We start from the raw sequence: 18,736 nt of genomic DNA, 5'->3' as shown, positions 1-18,736 counted from the left end.
CTTTTGTCAAGCCTGCTGAGGACCAAACGTATAAAAACCAGCTGACGAAGTCCACGCGGTCTGAACCTTCCTGCACGGATGAACCCGTCAAAGCTCCCGCGGATGCCACTACCCAAATACCACCTATTACGCGATCTGGACGAAAGGTGACATTTAGCAAACGCGACGATTTTTGTTATTTCTAATGGGTTATTTCTCTCCGTGGGGGGGGTGGTGTGGCGACCACATACATTCGTTTGTAGCCACCTTTTCAAACAACCACGGCAACACTGGGACTGTCATGTTGACAGCGTGAGAGAAAAAGCGAGGGAATTATTACCCATGTATCTTAGATCGTAAGAAACCAATAGATATCCTGATGAGTAAAGTATATGTACGAGGTAACGAATAAACGTTGTATCCTACACTACACGGTCGTTATTCAATGTCCTGCCATCCTCTCACTTCACCGCCAAAACTGCTTTATCGACTACTTTTTCAAATGTGTTTTAAAAAGTTGAAAATGATAAAGTTGAAGTTGTTTGAAAATGTGTTCGCAAAGAGTTGACTTACCAAAGAAAATTTGAATTTCGCGCCTTTTGCTGCTGACAACTTGGGTTGGATGTGTATACGCTGTGTACAAGAATACGCTGTCTTGTGTTTCCTTGTGTTGGCGGCAAAGCCGTGGAAAAGTGGTTAAAATGTAAATACTGTGTTGGAAAGTGAAGTTTAAATTTATCGCGAAACATGTACACGTTCAAAAAAGGTATTATAACAAGCGTTATTATTTTAAGTCGGTTATAAAGGTAATATCTTAATGATGTCTTGTGAACAACTAATTCCATACCTACTAATATACCGACAAGTTATCGATACAGTCATATGAACATTTTGTCAAGCCCTAGCGTAAAGTAACAGTTTAGGTTTTTACACAAAATATTCTAAATTATTGACTAATATGATGAAATATTAACACACAATTGAAGAAAAACTTATAATGAACTGTTATAATTGGTTTTTTACACTTTTTATGCTGTTAATTTGATAAAATATCGTTACGAAAATTTCGCTAGGAATATCATAATTACCTGTGAAATGAGTATTTTCCTGGGTTTTTTGGCCCTGAAACACTACAACCCGGCACACAACATGACACTATCGTCACTAAATTACTTAATATATATTTTTCTTTTTTATTCGCTTATATTTTTCACGTTTAAAAATACGGCAATATGATCTTGGCCGCCTCGGCCGCCTTCGAACTCAAAATTGGTTACGTTTTCTCATATGTAGTCTGCCTCTTTCGCATTTATGGCTTGTTCATATACGTCATGGCTTCCCTTTCGCACACTTCATCTGTCTGTCAAGCGAAGCGACTGACATGTCTCTGAATAAAACGGTGTCATACTGTCTAGCGGTGACATGTATGGTATGGTATGGTATCGTACGGACGCCACTCACATAAAAAAATGTGCGTAATTTTACGCTAATTAAAAAAAATTACTACACGTTCGGGATAACCAGAGTAAAGTAAGTATATAGGAGATAACAAGGATCAAGGAAGGTGTAAGACCTGCCTGGGCTATAACCGCAAAAATCGAAGTTCGTCATTTGCAGGCATTTTTCTCTGTCACTCTGACTACGTCTTAGTGAGAGTATGAAAGATCTCCGCAATTTGCGAATTTTGGTTTTCGCAGTAGGCCCCCTGAGTGGACGCTTGAAGCGGAGCGTTCGGCGGGGCGTGCAGCGTAGCGTCGGGCTCACAAGTCGCTATGTGCACGACTGTCACGCAACCTAGCGTCTGCAAGTATAGGGGAAAACGTCAATTCCTACATCTTATAAAACTACTGAACGGATTTTCTTACGACTTTCATCGATCAATAGAGTGATTCCTGAGTAAGGCTTAGGTATATATCTTTTGTAAATTTGTTGAAACATAACGATGTTGTCGGAAAAAATCAGACTGGCTTTAATCGAAAACGCTGCCTAATCAGTTTGAGCAACAAACAATGTATGGTAGAGTTGTCTCTCGTTCATGAGTCTACATAAAAGTCCGCGATGTTGATTGTCTATCTTTTAAGGATAGCTTACTATACCCATTCTTAACGTGGTAGTCAGAATGGCGGGTGTACAGTCGCCATCAGATATTTCGAAGCAGCCAAGGTGTCCAAATATTTCTGAGCAAGACTAAATTTCAATAAATTATGCACACTGCAAATGCCATTTATATCATACTCGTAACTATTGCAATGGCAAAAAAATCTGAGCACGTTTTTTTTTTCAATAAATTCTTTGCACAGGTCTAGTCGAAAATATCTGATCGCACAAAATGTCGAACGTATCTAAGCAATTAGGGCGTTCACAAAGATCTGCACATTAAAGCAAAATATACCTTTAGCTTTTGCCTTGGACTAGAAATACTGCGGACGGAGTATCGGTAAAACACAAGTAGGATTCCATCATCCACCAATTTCCTAGTATTTACGCGTGACACACAGGACATTGACAGTTATCTCTATGCCCTCATCCACCAATTTGCCGTCAGTCGGATCGACATGTCATTTAAGCAAATTGGTAGAAGAAAAATAAAAAATATGCCGACATGCGTGGTCAAGTGTTATAAGATCAGACGAAAAAAAGAGATGGGATAACTTTTCATAGGTCAGTTTATCAATTATCATGTTATCGTACGTAAAATCACGATATTTTAATAGGGTAATTTCCCGAAAGTAGTTATGTACTTATAAGAGATTATTTAGGTGAATGGATAAATTATTGATTGCGTATTTCAAAATAAGTCCGCATGGTAATTTCCCGAAAATTATGAGACACTTTTATGACTAATATTTGATAGTAAACCTTTGTTTGTTGTGTATATTATATTTTTGTTCAAAATCAAATTTATCTAATGTCTTTTAACAATTGGATCCATCTAATGTTAAATATTGTGATTTTATAAGTGTTTGCACGCGGTGCATGTAATTTGAGTCCGTAGATATGGTGCGCATGTGTTAAGACTTATAAAAGCATATACCTACGTAGATATTTGTAATTTAGTCTATATTTGATTGAAAAATATTTCAGGATTATTTATACTTTTATAAATTTATAAATAATCGATATTTATAAATTTTCGATCATAATTTATCATAATTTCCATATTGCAACATATATTTGTTTAAAACTTATGGTTTAAAGATATGTTTCAAGTATAAATTTAAAAAAAACGAACTGATATCATCCCGATGCTAAATATTATTATTTTAAATAATATTTGCACAAAGTAACATTACGCATTTTCAAGACCTATTAAATCAGGTACATATTTAGTGTCAAACATAAAACAGTGCATTTTTTATTTTAAAAAGAATTATTACATCAGGGAGAATATGTTTTACATGGTATCACTCGTCTACATGCACACTTTAAGGATAATATTGTGTATTTTGATGGTTGTTATGTAATGTTTATTACATCTAAATTTACTGTCGTTCCTACATTCTCATTTGGATTAGCAACCTTGTGTTTGATAAAAATTCGCGCCCCCGAAATAAGTTTATCATAAATAAATCGACATGACACTGGCAATCAACAGTAAGCCATATAAAAAAAAAAAAAAAATGTTTATGAATACGACTGAAGGACTTGTATCCATGGTCAAGAATAATTTTTAAAAAAATGCACACTTTAAAACCATCCGCTACGGAAGGTAATCTCCATAGGCAGAACTGTTGCAAAAGTGTCCAGCTGTCAGCTATAAATAATAGTTCGAAATCTCTCCGGTGGCGCTAGGGAGACACAAGGACATGACATGAACTTAGACGTTATTGACGGAGTAAAGTGCGCTGTCAGTGATTAGAAATTGAATAACAAAGTTTAAAATATTTATTTTAAGGATTTCTTTTTTGGTGGATTTGAAGTCTTGCCCACCTTGTCCTAGGGCCTATGTGCTAGCTCCGGTGCAGTAAAACCAGCCGCTCCAACCAAAGTTGCAAAATAGTTCGGTACGCCCTATATTTAGTATGGTGTACCGAACTATTTGGCCACTTTGACTGCTACAAAGTATTTGACGCTGACTGTACCTTGTAGGAGCCCCGAGTTTTTGAATTTTACAAATACCTGCTTTAAATAATGTTAATAGGCTAGCATGTGTTGCGCGAAATTACTATCGTAAAAGCATTATTTATGTTATGCTGTTGTCAAGTTACTGAACAGTCGGCATCAAATATACAGGGTGTTTATTGAGTCACCTGCAATAATTTATGGGGTGAATCTATAGGTCATACTGAGCAACTTTTACTATGGGACCAAACCAAAAATCGCGAAAAATAATTGGAGGTTTCATTTATTTTGGCTGTTTAGCCTTGACATTTTTATGGGAGTTTCGCGATTTCGGGGTTGGTCCCATTGTTGCTCAGTATGACCTATATATTTAGTTGACTAAATAAACACCCTGTATACTGACGGCCCAAGTGGTCGAAAATGTAACCATAATCGTAACACACACATCCTTATTTTCATAGTGTGTGTGTGTGTGTGTGACATATTCGGCCAGTGGCCGTTACTATCTATCTACATATTTGGTGCTGACTGTACCCGTTTTTGTAATTTAGGACAGCCATATTGTCATGAAAAACAGTTATTTTTTCATAAAAAGTTTATTTACATAACATACATATTAACTGACAAGAGTAGCTATAGTAATAAAAATAAACTCAGTAGCAGAGTCAATAGGGAAGTGAAAGACGAGGGGCATGCGGGGGCGGCCGGCAGCCGGCACCAGTCACCTGATGCACGGTGGATTTTTCAAAACCACGGCTAACTGAGCCACTATAATATATAATTATAACTAAACAATAAAATATCTAATAAAAAAAAAGTTACAATTTATAAAGGAATGCACTAATTGCAATCTTGAAGAATTGAATTTCAAGGAAATAGGTGTAAATTGTTAACGAAATTGATTCATCGGGTATGAAGATATACACGAAACCAAATGAACAACGGCCAAAATAAAGTTCAATGTTCTTTACATTTTACAAATTACATCTTTATTAATTATGTCTATATCAATAAAAACAAAGTGATATACATATTAAATATTATAAAACCATTCAACATGTTGACCTCATAACACATTCCAATTACTAGAATTTGGAGACAATTATTATTTAAAATAATTGTAAGTTTCTTTATTATTTTAATATTATGAATGATTATTGCTTGGATTGTAAATTAACAGCCATGTGGCCTTTATGTAGACATTCATTGCCATGATTTTGTTTATTATTTGTAGCACATATTCTATTAATTATCTCCTCGTAACATATGTTCCATATAAAATATTTGATTTTGCTTTTCTATACTAAATATTAGATGATTTTATGAATACTTCATGGTTTGATTCTTACGTTTCAACTGTATAAAAATTATATAAAACATAAATTACAAGGGAATAAGGATACAGCCAAAATAATCATCATTTTCAGACTTCGACAAAGTATAGGTAAGATATGTAACTGTAACTTTCGAAAGCTTGTTTCGCATAGCATTACATTGTAACACATCATAGATCCGTAGACGTACTTCATGACAACTACAACGCAAGTCTGATGTATTGAATATAGACGTTGTTGCTAATAATTTAAAATTAATCCATCCCAAGCATAATTATTCTCAATTATACTTTCAAAGTACGTAGTTATTATTAAACATTATAAATAACTATAGCTTTAAAAAATATCATACAACTTTTCTAGCCTTGTTAGTAAGCATTACATAATAATATAATCTATTATTCTATGAATTCAGTGTAGGTTGATTCTAGTATATAAAAATATAGAAGACATTGTAAGCGGATGCGTCGGCCGCACGGGGCGCATAAAGCGCATACGGCGGCGGCGGCGGCGGCGGCGGCGCGCCGGCGGCGGCGGGCGGGGGCCCACGTCAGTCCTCGCTGCACGAGTCCTCGTTGTCCGCTTCCTTGATGTTCGTGAAGAACGACGTCAACGCCTTCATCATTACCGCTACAAACATACCGATGCGGTCAATAACATTACCTCAAACATAAGGTTGACTTAGCTGGATAGAAATTAAGAGTTTATGGTCAGTTAGACATTAACCCCCTTATTCGTGAGAGTCAGAATGGCGGGTGTACCTAAATAAAATCAAATGAAAAGCATACCATATTTTTGTAGCTAATTTGTACTATTTAGTACCTCATTTAAAAAAAATTGTACCTCACGGTACTTAAAGTTATCATCAAAAAACAGGTCACCCACCATCCTGACAACGAATGGCGGGTGTACTTTATTACGCTATGTTCCCGTGGTTATTGATAAATTCTATAAAAGTCAAATTTTTGTACCTTTTTTGTACCTTCACATTCAATTATAATATGAGCCATTTTATTTGTGGTTTCCAAGTTATACTCATTTTATATTTTGCTTGCTATTACAATTTTGCAGGCGTTATAATTTTTCACGTTATCGATCTCATTTTTAAGAAAAAACGCTTTGTTACAATTATTTTAATTACGCCAGGATTTAGTACCTTTAATGTTTAATCTGTTAAGTTCAAATAACTCAGAAAATCATGTCTTAGAAAAGAGCAGGCGCAATTTCAAAGAAATCTTCCTAAGAAAAATCATGCACTTAAATGTTCGTTTTTCACTCTCTAAGGAATCAATTACCCTTAAAATCAAAAATTTCGTTACATTTGATTAAGTTTTGGAGGAGGAAACAGTCGATCGTTTCTTTCTGCTATAAATATGTCGAGCTACCGTCTTTTATTATAGCAAAACATAATGCATACAAGTTTCAGTGTAAATTACTTAATTAGTAAGAATCAACATGGCGCCGCGGAAACAACAGATGTCGTTTCGTACTGTAAGTTTCACATTAGGAAGCGACTCCTAAAATTTGTGCGATAAAGACAACGCCAGGTTAGGTGAAAAATCCTGCGTAAAAATCTCAAAAAACGATCGACTGTTACCTCCTCCAAAACTTAATCAAATGTAACGACAAACACGCATAATTTGCGGCTTTTATTTGATTAATCGCCAACAATCAGTGAAAAACGAACATTTTGAACAGGGCATGATTTTTCTTAGGATGATTTCTTTGAAATTGCGCCTGCTCTTTTCTAAGACATGATTTTCTGAGTTATTTGAACTGAACAGATTAAACATTAAAGGTACTAAATCCTGGCGTAATTAAGTACCTTTGCGTTTTTTTTTAAACGAGATCGATAACGTGAAAAATTATAACGCCTGCAAAATTGTAATAGCAAGAAAAATATAAAATAAGTAAAACTTGGAAACCACAAATAAAATGGCTCATATTATAATTGAATGTAAAGGTAAAAAAAATTGGCTTTTATAGAATTTATCAATAACCACGGGATCATAGCGTAATAAAGTACACCCGCCATTCTGACTGTCAGGATGGCGGGTGACCTGTTTTTTGATGATAACTTTAAGTACCGTGAGGTACAAAATTTTTTAAACGAGGTACTAAATAGTACAAATTAGGTACAAAAATATGGTTTGCTTTTCATTTGATTTTATTTAGGTACACCCGCCATTCTGACTCTCACCCTTATTCATAAACGTCTACTAAAGTTAACAAGCCGCTAATAATCGTTTGTCCCTTTCCATCATACCCATATGTCGGAAAGGGACAAACGATTATTAGCGGCGTGTTAACTTTAGTACACGTTTATGAATAAGGGGGTAAGAGTAAGAGGTTTAAAATGGTTGTAGGCTCGATTTTCATCCACATCCAAATGAAGTTGGCCGGTCGAAGTATTTTACAGATTGTGCAAGCATAGGTTTTACCAGTCAATCCTATGAATAGTGTCAAGTTAATGCTTTAAAAGTTAAACTAGAAACGGGAAATCTATGACAGATACCAACCCCATTCCAGTATACCAGCATTAGTCAAGGTCAAAACTTTTAAAAAGTTGAAACACCCATAAAGTGGGCTTTAATTCTATACAGCCAACAAACGAATTAGTATAAATATTTTTTTACTATATATACCTTTGCCTTCGAGTTCCTTTTGTGATTCTTCCCAAGCAATGAAACTATCCACAGAAATTATGTATTGTTCATGTAAATATTGGAAAATTTCTAGTGTTATGCCTGAAAAAGAAACCATTTGTTATAAAAAGATAGTAGCATATATTATTATATGTATCTACTTACATATCATAAACCCTCTATGACGCGTTCAATAACCGTAAATTACGACCAGCATCTAGCAATTAAATAAACTGCCTTGTTGTAACAACAAATATTATTAATTATTACAACAAAATAGTTTTGTATCCTGGAGCCGCACGGACGGCAAGCGACCGCACGGCCTTACGCTGGTACCTTATTGGGCAAAAGGCCGCAGCCTGATTTGGGACGCCACTTGCGTGAGCAACTTTTCCCCCTCCCACATCACCTATACTAGCAAAATAGCGTGCTGGCTCTTTCCTGGTTCAGCAAATATCGCTGGCTGTGCAACGCGGCAATGCCGCTAGCATTTTTGGCACGTTTGGATCAGATGACAGCCCGTTCCGACATAGGGCTTCTGATATACAGTTAGTTTGTTATAATTAATTTAATTTTTAGGTTTATATCTAGTTTATTTTTTTTATCAGAATGCATTTTGGACCTACCTTTACAAATAAATACTTTATTTCTGTTTTAAAAAAAAAATAGTTTTCAATATTACATTAATATTTCGAAAATCCGAATCTTGTCAGAGTATACATTTAGGACAAATGCTATATAAGTTGTAGAGCAGCAGTGGCAGCATGGTTGCACTTTCGCACTTACATACGCGACAGGAATGGTGACAGGCGATAAAAATGCGACCGTGCTATCGCCTCTGGGTCAATGGACTGTGGAAGGGATCAGAAACTTTCATTTAACCCTTTTCCAAGCCGCACCAATCTACAAGATTTTTCTAAAACTGCAAAAATATTCCAGTTAATCCAGCTCTGATGATTCATTTGAAGACAAGTCACATTTCTCGAAAGCCCAACCTAATTTGTATTGTACCTATCTGATCACTTTTTTTGGTTGGAATACTATTGGGTCTAATTACAGTGCCGCAATGCACACATGCGATTCCTAAACACATCATAGAGAGCCTAATATGTGTGCAGTTATTACTTATAATGGGGCTATTCCTAGGTAAGTACATACGAGGGTTGATTGAAAAATTCGCGGCTTGGCCAATTAAAAAAAAAACTTTTTCTTTTTTTTGCCGCCATTTTGAACTGTCATCATTCAACTGTCTTCCCGCGAAATTTCAATTGGCGTCTATATTTAACGCATTCACTGCCAGGGGGCGTGGCCTAGGAACAAACTTGTATGACGGTGAACGCATATATGCGTCGGTGGTAGTGAATGCGTTAAAAGCAATTTTACGGCATATTTAAAGTTACGTGTCGGTAGATATCGTGAAAATGGAGAAATTAGAGCAGCGTGCTGTTAAATACCTGCATAAAAAAGGATTAACACCGAAGCAAATTTATGATGATATGCAAAATACATTAGGGCAATCCTGTCCATCATATACGATGGTGAAAAATGGGCAGCTGAATTCAAGCGTGGACGAGATAGTATCGCAGATGACCCTCGTCCCGGGAGGCCAACAACGGTCACTAACACGGACAATGTGGCAATTATATGCGAAATGATAATGAAAGACCGGCGATTAAAGGTGCGGGAAATAACTGACATAGTAGGCATCTCTTATGAAAGAACTCAAAATATTATAGTCAACGAATTAGGTTTTTCCAAGGTGTCGGCGAGATGGGTCCCGAGGCTTGTTTCAGTGGAACAAAAGATCGCTCGCCGTACTAATTCACGTGAATGTCTAGACTCACGTGAAGCCGATACTCAAGACTTTTTGGACAGATTTGTAACTATGGACGAGACGTGGGTCCACCACTATACACCAGAGACCAAACAGCAATCGAACCAGTGGGTTCGTCCTGGATCTCCGCCTCCTAAAAAAGCCAAAGCAATTTAGTCGGCCAATAAAGTCATGGCATCTGTTTTCTGGGATGCAAAGGGAATAATAATGGTTGACTATCTCCAGAGAGGTAAAACTATAAATTCCGACTATTATTGCGAGTTATTACGCAGATTACGCGAGGCTCTGAAGATAAAAAGACCTGGAATGTTGACAAAGAAAGTTATCTTCCACCAGGACATTGCCAAATGGCGGAGATTGCCAAATGTGGGTTTGAATTATTGCCCTACCCACCCTATTCACGATTTAGCACCATCGGACTTTCATCTGTTCCCCAATTTAAAAAAAACATATGGGTGGTATGAAATTTTCAAGCAACACCGAGGTCCAAGCTGAGGTGGATGCCTATTTTGAAGGTCTCGAGGAAAGCTTCTTCAAAAGTGGTGTAATGGCTCTGGAATCCGGATGGAACAAGTGCATTCAACTCGACGGGGACTATGTAGAAAAATAAAAATAAATTTAAAAACCTCTGTTTTGTTCAGGCCGCGAATTTTTCAATCCACCCTCGTACTTACTCCTTTTCCCAGTAGTTACCACTAAAATTTTGTTGGAGTACAATACTAACAAAAACAGTATAAATAGTATTCTATAGAGTACTTTAAAGTCGATTAGTGTTTCAGTGAACTGCCTTAACCCTTTACCAGGCTAAAGGATATATTAGATATATATTTCCCACATGCGGCTCTTCAAACATGTGTTCTATTTTCGATGAGTAAGACTGACATTCGATTGTCATTTTTGAACTGTCAGCCTGGTAAAGGGTTAACCTTCTGAACGCCAAGAACCCCTAAAGGAGTCGTATGCCGTCGTGCCCACCACGCCAAGAACAACTAAAGGTGTTATAGTCGATTCTGTCAAAGCAATCTTCACACTTTCGAATAAGGTCTACATTAGCTCCCTTGCGCCCGGGATCTTGGCGTTTGAGTGATGTTTGTGCTTATGACATAGAGCGTTCAAAAAGTTAAAAGTTACTTAACAAAAACAGTTTTACTGGTACAAGTATTACACAAATTGACCAAGTCCCACAATAAGCTCAATAAGGCGTGTGCTGTTATTAATTGTACTTGAAATTAATTATATGAACGAACAAACAAATCAGTCAATACAGACTATTTTTGATCACTTTAAGGCAGTTTACTGGAACACTAAACGACATATCATTATTTATTAAAGTACTCTATATTTATACTATACTGTTTTTATTACTTTTAAACTACAGGGAAAAATAATTCCCAGTAATTACCACCAACTCTGGTTCGGGGTGGTCCACTGGTAACAACTTGGTGGTAAGTAGTAGGAATAGCCCAATGTGTTCATACAATGCATTCACACGTAAGAAAAAAAGTTAAATTTTAAGAAATATAAATGCAATAAAATAACTTCCCACCATTTTGTTTACTGTTTAAAGACATTTCGGCAAACAGCCATAATTTAAAATTGTGTAATTTTATTAATCAGCTATAAAATCATTCAAACTTCTTTTTAAATTATAAAATTCATAAACAAAAGAATCGAATAGTACATAACAATAGAAGTACCTATAAAAAGAAGGAAACCCGCAACGAGTGGCAATATATTAAAACATGACCAAAGAGAGCGACCTTTTCACGCATGTGTCGTACAGTCAGCATCAAAAGTAGCGGATGAAACAACACGCCAAAAGTATCTGATATTCCGGATAACTTTTCCAAATATGGATACATTTCTAAAATTCGCGTTCATATCTTTTAGTCTTAGTTGTTATATATTAAAGACATCACTTTTTGTTAAGCTGCTACAGAATGGTAGATGCTTATGAAGCGTTATTTGATCCGCTACTTCTGATGCTGACTGTACAACGTTTTACAGTACACATGTGACAGTATGACATTTTAAATTTTCGACAGGGACACGCAGTGCAAATTATCGGACTAGTGCGGTAAAGTAGCACCATATGTACTGTGAATAATATTTCGTTTCATTTTGGCATTGCTGTAAATAAAGGTTTTCCAGATTACGAACCTTGAGGATGTTCTAGATTATGCATGAGCTGCTGAATGCCCAATAAACAGCTGGCTTCCCTCGCGTCCCTGACCTCTCCGAACTCGTTGATGAGTCCGCAGTATTTGTTCATCCGGTCCTGGTTGAATCGGGGCGCTTCGCGGCCCTCGGCACCGAAGAGCGCGTGCTCGCAAATTGCTTGGATCAGCGAACGCATGAACCATTCTTCATTCGCAGCTTTCCCGAGGTTATCCTGATGCATTGGATCATTTTATCAACATGTTTAATTGCAGTTATACCTACAGGTACTTATAATCTTGAAGATTATTTTATTTATCCGTATCACACTACGACTATTGTGTATTAATGGAAGGAGCCTGCCATGCCTGCAACTCCAACTTCACCCAAATCACATTGTGTAAGCAGCCAGGCTACTGGAATTAGTATTAGATTTATTCGTCCGCATCTGGAACTTGATTCTGAACAAAAATAAGACATACCTGAACCCATCCACGTATACAATCACGATTTTCATCGGAATTCATCAATTGCAGCAATTTGCTTTGTGTATCGGCAGGAGTTAATATTTTTTTCGTTTCTTCACAAACTTTAGCTCCTTCTAAGAATTCGAATTTGTTGTCCTCTAGCCATTTTGAAACCTGTAATCCATACGACATATATCTAATAGTCACTTTAAACATAAGCGTTTGCGTCAAATCCGGTAGTTCCGATTTTTACAGACTTGTTTATGATGTTGGCCTAATCTAAGATTGTGACCTAGAGCGCCGAACGCAACTTTGTCAAGTCTAAAAAACCGCGAAAATTTCGGAGATTTTTTTAGATTTGGGCGATTATAGCAAAAAACACGTATGTGTGTTCATTTTGTATTGGAAATGAGGCGCTTGGCACTGAAAATAAAAAGAGAGGGGGGAGTAATCTGTATGCAGAATGACTCCACCCTGCTCGTGCGAATGATATACAATGTGTTTGGCCACGTATAGTCGAGCCGTTAACCACGTTTTATCGGCAAATCACCCCCCATACCTATGTTTTTTCTCAACCATGTTAAAAATGCACCCAAAAATGTAACCCAACCTAACACTATTGCACTCGATTAATGTACCATTATCTGTGCATTTATCTATCGCACATTAACAAAATAATAATCATTCGATAGCTTATGAATACATACATTTAAAGCATAAATATCACAGAGATTTTTCCACAATTACTCGAGAATTGATAACAAAGATAAAAATTGTCTTCAAAAATTTACTTTCCTTTATCTTTTTTTTTCGAAAACGAGGTCGTTGACCTGTACTTTTTTTTATATATTTGCCGATAAAATTCATCGTACTTATACGTGGACAAACACATTCTATGTTATACAAGCCTGTTTTATTAAAATAAAAATATTTCAAATTACCTGATCTTCACTCATCCATTCGCTGATTTTGAACCCGGACTCTTGCCATTTGCTTTTAACAAAGGTGGGTCCCATGCTTTCTTTCATATTCTTAATTATTGATTTAAGCAGCAAATGCCCATGGTTTGACGAAATTATCGTATCACAAAGCCTAAATACTTGAACGAAGTTAATATACTGAAAAGAAATAATGAGGTGTAATAAAAATCAAAACGATAAAAGGTTAAAGCTGGCGTCGTGAAAGACATATGATATATCGAGAATTTAATACAAATCTTGCACTAGCTCTAATGAAACTACCAAAAAAGTAGTCACATTTAAATAGGTACATCTCGATAATTCAAACATGTTTCGTGGACTGTAATGAATGTACTTACTTTCTTTTCAATTTGTGGAGCCATGAACCACCCTAAATATTCATACAACATAGGAATATCAATGTACAAATCAGGAGCGAATTCGCAGAATTCTTTTAACCCCGCTAACAAGTTATCACCCGAGACTACATTAGTTGATACTAAATGTAGCACTGATTTGGTGATTATTGCAACTTCCTTAGGCGACCTGTAATGGAAAGACACGTTTAAAAATCTATTTGGTAACATACCAGCATCATGTAATTAACTCTAGTCAATCAGTGCTTCTTAATAACATGTTGCAGGTAGTGATATGCTATGGAGTGTGATCTGTAACTTTAATGTATTTGAGCCCGGTCCATGTTGTTCATCTAAATGCGAATATAAGTTGTTTATCTTAGTGTAATTTCATAAATCATAAGTGTTCTTGCTTATTGCTCATATCTATTTCTTGGTCTCTCTTTTTTTTATTAATTGTAACCCTGATATATTTCATATTGTAATATCTTGTGTCACATGTGCTTTTGTATCTAGTGTGTATTTTGTAATTATATATACAGTTTATATTTGCGAGTTCCTGTAATTGGCTCTGTACTACTATCTAAAAAGTTTAATGTATTTTTTATAGCTGTTGTAATTCCTTGTATAAATAAATAAAAATAAACTCAAATATGTTATAACTCACTTCTCTACTGCGACGGTAATAATTTCAGTGACGAGGGCCGCATGATACTGGGGCTCGATAAGATTTTTGACATCAGCAGCTAGTTCTACATTATCGGAGTTGATGAGACATTGGTCTATCATCGACTTGACAGTCTTCTTCTTGGGATCCGGGAGAGGCTCCTGCGGCACGGCCGCGGGCGGCGCGGGCGCGGCTTCCGCGGGCGCGGGCGCGGCGGCAGTCTTGGCAGGCGTCGCCGGCGCCGCGCCGGGGCCGCGGGTGCCGGAGTTGGAGCGAGCCACGCCCATCGAGCCCGACTTACTACCGCTGCCGGGACCACCTGTTACAGAACACTGCTTAAACATCTATTCAATTTATACCAGCTTATCTTCATACAAACTTATGTAGCGAGGGCTCTCTAAAGTTCCAGGGCCTAATAACAATGTCAAAAAATGTATACTTACTATAGTCACCTCTCGAGTTGAATGTGGATCTCTCAATAGACGCACCTTTAGAATGATAACTAGAACTCATATCTTTATTGCCTGAAACATAAATAATATTCCCAATTAAAAATAGCCCTATACAATATAATTCACGAGTAAGTTATAAAAGCAGGGATCTCCAAACTGTGGGCTTCCAACTTGATAATCCAATCGACGGAGATAGCCAACTTTGATAAAATTCACCATGTCAAAGGAAGTGAAGGCCCGGCCGTGGCGCTCAGCTCAATAAGTTTGGAGACCCGTGACAAAATAATTGTAATGACTTACTCCTAATTGAAGTTGGGTCAGTCTGAACATTCTCTAGGACACTGTACATATTCTTTGAAAGGCTAATCATAGAATTGCTGCCAGCATTAGCCTGCGCTGTAGTTTTTGTGCCCGAACCATGATTCCACCCTAAACCAGTTTGTGGAGCCAATTTTATACTGTTAATCTGTAAGCAAACAAAATAGTAGGGATTTGAAAAATTCTATCCATACACTAATAAATGAAGCCTTTATGATCGTGTTAATATTACCTTTTGATTTTGAGTGACAGCTTTAAATTTAGAAGTATCAACCATATAATTTGGCCTAGTTGTCTTCCAATTATTGCTGTTGTCCATGAAAGAATTGTTACTTTGCCGCCGACCGTCGCCGCGCTTGCCACGTCCGCCATCGTCCCGGCGGAATCCTCCGCCCATAGGACTTGCATTCATCAACTGGAATATTAAATAGTTACATGTTTAACAAGGGAGCAGAATTGTGGTTGCAGGTACTCGTCGTACCAATATTGAGACACAGGCAAGAGAAAGATGCCAAAGCTAAACCACGAGCATAGAGAATAGTTAAATATCTTGAGCGACCCTCGCAAAGCTTGAGGTATAGGATATGAACAAACTTTGCTGCTAAGTCAAACACACTTTTTACCATAATAACACTTGGACACTACAAAGTTGCATTAACACTATGGCATTAATCGAGATCATTGTTGACACGTACTTCAATATGTCGCTGCTGTTGTTCAGCCTCCTTTTGAATTTGATCCATCATTTTCGGCTGTGAGTCAACAACACTCTTTATCACCCATCTCCGTTTTCTTAGTTCAATGACGTCTTGGATCATAAACCTAAAATAATAATGATATATCGATCACAAATATAGGTTCTGTTATTATTGGTAACATTCGGCCACGATATAATAGAATACGTACCTAACACGACTACTAATTTTATTAGACTTGCGGTCCACAATATCTTGCATTTTCTTGAACACACTTTCAATGTTATCCTTGACCTCGCTCTCGACCTGCTCGCCGATAGTGGTGAGGAGCTTGCATAGACACTCCAGTTTCTCTTCCTCCAGCTTGTCGATCAGATAATTCATACAATAAACCATAATCTTTGAGGTCAGCATTTTCAGCTTGTACAGTTCACCTGGAAGAAATAAAAATAGGATTCGTTTGATCTGTTGAATTGTATTCAGGTTTGTTTTCGAACATGTAAGATATACATTAGGTTTACAATCAAAACCAAAACTCGCCTATGTACACTTATAATAGCAGCGCTATAGACTAGTCATACGATTCGGAAATTATCACCAGTCACTAGGAATAGGAATATTTGCAAAACAGAAAGATGACCGAAGTGTACATGTTAAATGTGGTATTTTTCGCATAGAGCAATAAATTTATGCTTAGCGAGATTAAAAGAAAATGGTGGATTAAATAAGAAAACAAAATTCGCTTCAGCCATACAAATTCTTTCACCAACAACTAAAGAAGTTAAAGATTATACATGCTTCTTCTGAAATAAGGTCTAACACAAACTGTAAACACTGTTGATTGTAGCCAAAGGATTATGTCGATGTATGTCTCCTCAATCAGCTTTTAGGCTTTGCATAAAACTAGTATTTTTGATCCCACTTTAATATTAGTATTTGTTGTCAAGTCTATGCTTCAATCATTTGCTTTTATTTGTATGTGCTTTTTAAGGAACTATAAAAAAACTAGTAATGATTGAAAAACATGTTGACAGAATACGTAAGCACGGTAAGGGTCACATTATTATCGAGGTTATCTATATAGAATATAAGAATGAAGAAATATAATGAACAAGTAAACCTACCAATGAATCTGACATTTCCAACCGATCTCATTCTAACCCTACGGTTTTCTTCTTCCAGCATTAATTGCAGCTCTTTCTTCTTGGCCTAGAAAACGAATAAATCAGTCATCAAGTGGATTATTATTAAGCCTTTTTTCTCCTTAAAATTGAAGGAGAACAAGTGGATTATATTATAGACATTATCATCATAGGTTGAATAATAATATGATTTGATTTACATTTAAAAATTATTTGATTATATGGTAATGCCAATACTTACAGGATCAGTGCTCTCAGCTAATTCAGCTTCTAATTTCATAACTTGTTCATCTACCTTGTCAGTAACAAATTGATTTTGGCATTTACTAATGATAAGGGCCCTGAAATTGACGCACTGGTCGGGCGAAGACCCATTATCAGCAGGAACCTGGAAAGAGATAACACATCGTTCTGTAAGCCACATACAATGTTTCAACAGTGGTCAAGTGGTTGAGCCTATAAAACTGAGAGTTTTGCTTTAAATCTTCATCGTTACGCATTTTGATTGTACATGGAATTGTATGAATTAAACAAATTTACTCAGTATCATATAAATACTTTCTATTATTACTTGTTTTAATAGTGGTTAAATGTTGTATGCCTAAGATAATTCATACCTTTAGGGTGGAGAGCTTATTACACATAGCAGCATAGGCTTCAGAAAAATTGGGTTCATCTATCGCCTTCTCAAACACCAGGTCAATAACCCCCTCTAGGCGCTTTTGATTATTGATCTCGAGGTGTTTAACTTTCTCTATTAACGTGTCGAACTTTTGCGGCGTAAGTTTGTTCAGAATCCCCCTGAACTTCTTGTACAACTCCTGAAAAAAGTAACAGATTGTATTTATTTTTCCCTATATGAATGTATAACTTTATACATTGCACTAAATCTATTACTACTAAATATATACTCAAATTCTTGCATCTAGCCACATATGTTATGAACGACATGGTAATTTATAATATACTAATTAAATATTAAATGATAATTATTTTACTTGAGTCTTAGCTTCTTCCTCAGTAAGGGTCTCCTTCTTGAATCTAGTAGGTTTCCAAGCATTTTCGGTCTCGGAAAGTCTGACATCTTCTCGTAGTGAGATGGAGATGACTTGCTTGTGGGAGCTGCTACCACTTGGAGTAAGTGGGAGCTTACCACTGCTTTTACCTGAATTTTAAATAAAATAATGCAGGCATCCATGAAAACAACAAAAAATTTGGTTGGTCCCATAGTAAAAGTTGCTCAGTATGACCTATATATTCACATCGTAAAATATTGCAGGTTATTAAAAAGACATCTGTATTACAATAGAGTACCAAAATTTAAAGTTATTTATTTTTAAATTAACTCCCACTCCCACACATACATAAGAATATTCCTATCCTATATGCCTATTCTATTCCTCCCTCCTTTTTAAAAACCTATTAAAAGGGAAAAAATGAAAACACGTTTGGTTTGTTTTCATTTTTATTTATCAAAGAAACATATTTATAGGAACGTTTGTTTATTCTTACCAAAGGTACTAGTATTTTTTAGTTTATGATAATAGTCAACTTTGGTTTTATTTAAAAAATCCTTTATAATTCACTTTCACATCAGATTTTATTCAGTCATATAATTCGTTTTTTTTTAGCTTAAGGAAAAAGGTAAACAATCTTGTTATATCTCTTT

The 18,736-nt window shown here is 36.2% G+C and overlaps 1 protein-coding gene across 2 annotated transcripts in view; it reads right to left on the bottom strand.

The window, feature by feature from the left end:
• Positions 1 to 4,618: 4,618 nt before the first annotated feature.
• The window catches only part of LOC133515738 (eukaryotic translation initiation factor 4 gamma 3-like), a 65,387-nt gene continuing 51,269 nt past the window's right edge, over positions 4,619 to 18,736 (bottom strand). For both annotated transcript variants that reach the window (XM_061848311.1, XM_061848320.1), the window contains 16 exons: positions 18,066 to 18,232; positions 17,685 to 17,888; positions 17,309 to 17,455; positions 17,050 to 17,134; positions 16,137 to 16,359; positions 15,926 to 16,052; positions 15,463 to 15,645; positions 15,213 to 15,378; positions 14,904 to 14,984; positions 14,461 to 14,779; positions 13,797 to 13,983; positions 13,420 to 13,596; positions 12,494 to 12,652; positions 12,015 to 12,246; positions 8,021 to 8,122; positions 4,619 to 6,005 (listed from right to left, as the gene is read on the bottom strand). In XM_061848311.1, coding sequence (XP_061704295.1) covers positions 5,926 to 6,005; positions 8,021 to 8,122; positions 12,015 to 12,246; positions 12,494 to 12,652; positions 13,420 to 13,596; positions 13,797 to 13,983; positions 14,461 to 14,779; positions 14,904 to 14,984; positions 15,213 to 15,378; positions 15,463 to 15,645; positions 15,926 to 16,052; positions 16,137 to 16,359; positions 17,050 to 17,134; positions 17,309 to 17,455; positions 17,685 to 17,888; positions 18,066 to 18,232 — 2,639 coding nt within the window. In that variant the 3' untranslated portion in view covers positions 4,619 to 5,925. The remainder of the gene's footprint in view (positions 6,006 to 8,020; positions 8,123 to 12,014; positions 12,247 to 12,493; positions 12,653 to 13,419; positions 13,597 to 13,796; positions 13,984 to 14,460; positions 14,780 to 14,903; positions 14,985 to 15,212; positions 15,379 to 15,462; positions 15,646 to 15,925; positions 16,053 to 16,136; positions 16,360 to 17,049; positions 17,135 to 17,308; positions 17,456 to 17,684; positions 17,889 to 18,065; positions 18,233 to 18,736) is intronic.

The sequence above is a fragment of the Cydia pomonella genome, chromosome 1 (genome assembly GCF_033807575.1).
Source record: "Cydia pomonella isolate Wapato2018A chromosome 1, ilCydPomo1, whole genome shotgun sequence".
In the NCBI taxonomy this organism is placed as follows: Eukaryota; Metazoa; Arthropoda; class Insecta; order Lepidoptera; family Tortricidae; genus Cydia; species Cydia pomonella.
This window is presented reverse-complemented; position numbering and strand designations above follow the sequence as displayed.